Source organism: Orbicella franksi, chromosome 3 (assembly GCF_964199315.1).
Source record: "Orbicella franksi chromosome 3, jaOrbFran1.1, whole genome shotgun sequence".
Classification (NCBI taxonomy): domain Eukaryota; kingdom Metazoa; phylum Cnidaria; class Anthozoa; order Scleractinia; family Merulinidae; genus Orbicella; species Orbicella franksi.
This window is the reverse complement of record NC_138147.1, coordinates 14,775,539-14,781,031: the sequence shown is the minus strand read 5'-3', so window position 1 is coordinate 14,781,031 and position 5,493 is coordinate 14,775,539. Positions and strand designations below refer to the sequence as shown.

Genomic DNA, 5,493 nt, shown 5'->3' with positions numbered 1-5,493 from the left:
AGTTAGGTAGGCATTGGTTGGGAACCCCGCACCTAAAAGGCGAGTGTGGTGCATCTCTAAACGCGCGAGCACATACAAGAGAAAAGAAAGTTGATATGGGCGCGAATCTCCAACCCAAACACTGACCAAATCAATAGACTTCCATAAGTGAAATACACGTGTGTAGATTTGAGGAAAGGCCCAATTTAGCATCTTAAAAAAGTTTAGTAAACATAGTTTGAGATCGCGAAACCAAAACCGTGAGTCTGCCGCATCTCTAAACGCGCGAGAACTTTCTAGAGAAAAGAAAGTTGATGTGGCCAAGAATCTCATATCTAAGCACTGTCCAAATCGATAGACCTCCACAAGTGAAATATACGTGTGTAGATTTAGGGGAGGGCTAAAAGTAGCAAGTTAGATAAGCATTGTTTGGAAGCCCCGCACCTAAAACGCGAGTGTGGCGCATATTGAAACGCGCGAGAACATACGAGAGAAAAGAAAGTTGACCTGGGAGAGAATCTCCAACTCAAACACTGTCCAAATCGATAGACTTCTAGAAGTACACCACATTTGTCTAGAATTGGGGGAGGGCAAAAAATAACATCTTTAAAAATGGGGAAGAATCTCCAACCTAAACACTGACCAAATCGATACACTTCCACAAGTGGAATACACGTGTGTAGATTTGAGAAAGGGCCAAATCTAGCATCTTCAAGAAGTCCAGTAAGCATAGTTTGAGATGCCGACACCGAAATCGCGAGTGTGGCGCATTTCTAAACGCGCGAAAACACGCGAGAGAAAAAAAATATAAATGGGCGAGAATCTCCAACCCAAACACTGTCCAAATTGATAAACTTTTAGAAGTGAAATACACGCGTGTAGATTTGAGAAAGGGCCAAATCTAGCATCTGCAAAAAGTCCAGTAAGCATAGTTCGAGATCCCGACACCAAAACCACGAGTGTGGCACATCTCTAAACGCGCGAGAACTTACGAAAGTTGATATGGGCGAGAATCTCTTACCCAAGCACTGTCCAAATCGATAGACCTCCACAAGTGAAATACACGTGTGCAGATTTGGGGGAGGGCTAAAAGTAGCCTCTTTAAAAAGTTAGGTAAGCATTGCCTGGGATCTCCGCACCTAAAACGCGAGTGTGGCGCATCTCTAAACGCGCGAGAACTTACGAGAGAAAAGAAAGTTGATAGGGGCGAGAATCTCTCACCCAAACACTTTCCAAATCGATAGACTTTCACAAGTGAAATACGCGTGTGCATATTTGGGGCAGGGCTAAAAGTAGCATCTTTAAAAGTCAGGTAAGCATTGGTTGGGATTCCTGCACCTAAAACGCGAGTGTGGCACATCTCGAAACGCGCGATAACTTACGAGAGAAAGGAAAGTTGATATGGGCGAGAATATCCAACCTAAACACTGTTCAAATCGATACACTTCCACAAGTGAAATAAGCGTGTGTAGATTTGAGAAAGGGTCAAACCTAGCATCTTGAAAAAGTCCAGTAAGCATAGTTTGAGATGCCGATACCGAAATCGCGAGTGTGGCGCATCTCTAAATGCGCGAAAACACGCGAGAGAAAAAATATAAATGGGCGAGAATCTCTAACGCAAACACTGTCCAAATCGATAGACTTTTAGAAGTGTAATACACGTGTGTAGATTTGAGAAAGAGCCAAATCTAGCATCTTCAAGAATTTTAGTAAGCATAGTTTGAGATCCCGACACGAAAAGCGCGAGTGTGGCGTATCTCTAAACGCGCGAGAACTTACTAGAGAAAAGAAAGTTGATATGGGCGAGAATCTCTAGTAACCCAAGCACTGTCCAAGTCGATAGACTTCCACAAGTGAAATACACGTGTGTAGATTTGGGGGAGGGCTAAAAGTAGCATCTTTAAAAAGTTAGGTAAGCATTGGTTGGGATTTCCGCACCTAAAACGTGAGTGTTGCGCATCTCTAAACGCGCGAGAACTTACGAGAGAAAAGAAAGTGTATATGGGCGAGAAACTCTTACCTCATGAGGCGACGCAAATGACTTCTACTGTAAGTATCTCTTCCCGGTTTTTTTTTTTGTTGTTGTTGTTTTTGGCTGTATTCCTCTAAGGCTGTGGGTGTAATTCGTAAAAAAACTGAGTTTTTATACATCGTTTGGAAATTGTTCGTTCCAGTTCAAACTTATGTTGGTGGAACATGGGTGGGCACTTTATGTGTAGATCGTGATGTAAGATACCTTAAACTATATTTACTGTTCATGATGCACTGCTACGTTAGTCTGCTTTATAGATATTTAACTGCTTTGGTCGAGTTTTCAATATAATTTAATTTCAATATAATTAAACGTTCTTTTTATGCGTTCCTGTTAAAAATGATGCAAAGTTGTCAATTTTAGTCATTTCAATTTGAAGAAAAGGTCCTGTTAGTACCTTCTTGTTACTTGATGAAAATTTTGCGGGGTTTGTTTTACCAGGGCGCTTCATGACGCCTCCTGGAATAAGCTATACCTTCCCTAGTTGAATCGTCATCAGTTTCAAGCAAAAATCGTACGTTATTCAGGTTATTGATTGGAAAAATTATTATACTTCTGAACCCTGGTTCCTCTATTTTCAGCGGATGGGGGAGGGGGGGGTGGACTCACTTCTTTCGGAGATCGTTACTTACGGACTTTTACGATTCGTTGCGTGTACGAGCCGTTGGCCAAGCGATTGGCCAAGCCATTGGCAGCCGTGCATGGTCACCTAAAGCACTGACAATCTATCTTAGCTCCATGTACTAAGTTTCTCCTCGCTCTTTTTTTTCTTTTTTTTTTTTTTTGCCCTCGGCTGTGTAATTGTGCTATATTTTCTATACGATAACTTCAATTGCCGAGCATGATAATACTGCACGTGGCTCCCACTGCCAACGACATACTCAGACAAGTATTCCAGATCATCTGGGTGTTTATTCCTTAAATTGCACCTAACCCCAAAAATGTTTTTCGCTAAAACGAATCCACTTGTTATTTGAAGCATTTGGGCGAAAAAATTTTGGAATTTGGTTGAATCCTCGATTTTCTATGCCCTTTCAAAGTCGCACCTGATGTGTTATATGAAAGATGTTATTCGAGTTGTAATAATCTTTTTGAAAAATTTGTAGTAGTCAAACTACTGCCTATTTTTAGTAGTCGAGCTTTTAATTTAAGCTTTTAGCAGTTCCCAACCTCCCCTGAATAAACAGACGGGATTAATTTGAAGTGGGTGCCATTTTGAGTGTGGCCCAAAATAGTTGGTTTAACTTGGACGCATAGAAATGTTTTTCGCTGAGTAGTTTAACAGTTTTACTTCAAATATATTCTTTTCGGTATAACATGACTATTTTAGTGAACGTTTTCAATATTCTTTTAAAAACATACTGCGTAAAGCCCAAGTTATGGAAAAGATGCTATCTCAAGTTCGTATATGTGAAGGAAAATTGCCATAAAACAACTGTGATTCAAATCGACGCATTACCAGGTGGATAGAATACATTAAAACGAAATCAGTTGAATTTTCCTGGGTAGCGCATCATACATGACAGACATTATACATGCAGCAGCGTTTTAAACCAGTAGATATGTTAACAACACTTTCTTGCCGGATTTTGTTGGCGGATTTATAGATGATAATGCATGGCCGCGCGGAGATACGAAATTTCTCTTCGAGTATTTTTTAATACCAATGAAATAGAAAACCATTTCACTTTCGCTGCGAAAGGCACGATTTATTATGTAACCATAGCAACGGTGATCTTTTCACTTACTTGTTTTATGTTTTGCTTGAAAGCTCTCCTGTTATTTGATAAGTGTTTATATAATAATGTTTATTCTTTCTCGACAAATGATTGAAAAAACTATTTCTCCATGGAGACTGAAGTTAACAGCTCCAAAATAATGTTTTGTGTCCTATCACAATTGATACCCAGCAGTCTTTTCCTCAAAAGCCTTTCGTAGTTATATTTGTTTAGTAGGCACGCCATATGAAGGAAACGGCCAACTTAAGTCGGCTTGTATTTCGCAAAATATCAATCAGTTCTAACGCAGTTCTACTCTCTGACACGAACCACAAATGGTAATACCTTTGTTAGGAAAAAACGAAAATCCTTTTGATTTCATCTATGCTGCCTAAAATGCCTTCTTTTTGGTTCAATGCCACAGTCCATGCTTTGAACACATCTGGAAATTTCAGCAATGCCACATTTAGCCTGCACGACAAAGGATGTGACACTTTAGACAACCCATTCTCTGTAAAAATCGGATTAATTCTGGTCTTCTCCACAATTATGTTGTCAAGTTTGGTTGGAAACGCTTTTATAATCGTTATTGTATACCAGCGAAAAGACTTGAGAAAGACGACAAACTACTTTATTGTCAACATGGCCGTTTCTGACTTCGTATGTCCATTATCAGTGATTCCCTTCAGGTTGGTAAAGATAGCTTCCAGTTCTACGCGATGGCCTTTTGGTGGTACAACAGGATTTTTCTGCAAGGCGATAAAATTCTTGGCCTCTACTTCATATGCTGTTTCTACAGGGAGCCTCGTCTGTATCGCTGTAGATAGGTTTGTAGCGGTGGTCTTTCCAATGAAAGCTCATCTGGTCTCGTCAAGATTTCGCACCATAGTTATTGCTGCCATTTGGATCTTGGCAGGGATGACAAATGCTTTCCTTCTGTATGCGTATGAATTGGTGGAACTGAGAAATGGGGAAACTGCGTGCACGTATTTGAACAATCTTATTTTTTCATTTCAGATATATAAAAATGTGCGTATCGGTCTTTTTATCATTGGACCACTCATTGCTATAACAATTTTATATTGTGTTATAGCGGTGACTCTTCGAAAACAAGACAGATCCCTTCGTGGTGCATCAGTGCACCAGAAAGATCAGAGGAAACAGCAAGCAATTACGATGACTGTCTGCGTGATTGCTGCATTTTACATCTGTATTTTTCCATCTGCTTTACTTAACGCCTTGAACGGAAATCAAATATCTTGCTCTGTTTTTAAAATACTAAGGTTCATTTCTGACGCTATGCTTTACTTATCGTCGACGATGAATCCAATCATTTGTTTGACATTTGTTCAAAACTTTCGTCAAGGCTTGAAAGAAATATTTATGTGTTGGAGGAAATGTTTCACTACAAGAAGTAACCTGGAAACGAACCAATCAGAAGAAATAGCTCTTCGTGATATGAGAATTGGGGAGAATCTCTCATTTAACGAGAACTAACTAATAAATGTTTAAAGATGGTGTGAAAAAATAATTGCTATATTCACAGGCGTCCCAAATTCACGATTCCAGGAATCGATCAAATATTAATGATTTATATAGGCGTATCGAGTGGGACGCTGGACCACCTAAAGTGCGTGGTGCTGTGTTACACTTTGGGCCGTAGAGAATTTGAGCGCTCTAAAAGGGATTGTCCTGAGTTTAAAATAACGAAGGATAAAAATGCGCAAGGAAACAAAATGTTACCTTCGTTTAAATGAAATAAAG

General features: G+C 39.7%; 1 protein-coding gene across 1 annotated transcript; it reads left to right on the top strand.

Moving 5' to 3' along the window:
- The first annotated feature begins 3,976 nt into the window (after positions 1-3,976).
- On the top strand, positions 3,977-5,493 carry LOC145480404 (RYamide receptor-like). The gene has a single exon (XM_081458685.1). The coding sequence runs from the start codon at positions 4,114-4,116 to the stop codon at positions 5,224-5,226; it is 1,113 nt and encodes a 370-aa protein (XP_081314811.1). The 5' UTR covers positions 3,977-4,113; the 3' UTR covers positions 5,227-5,493.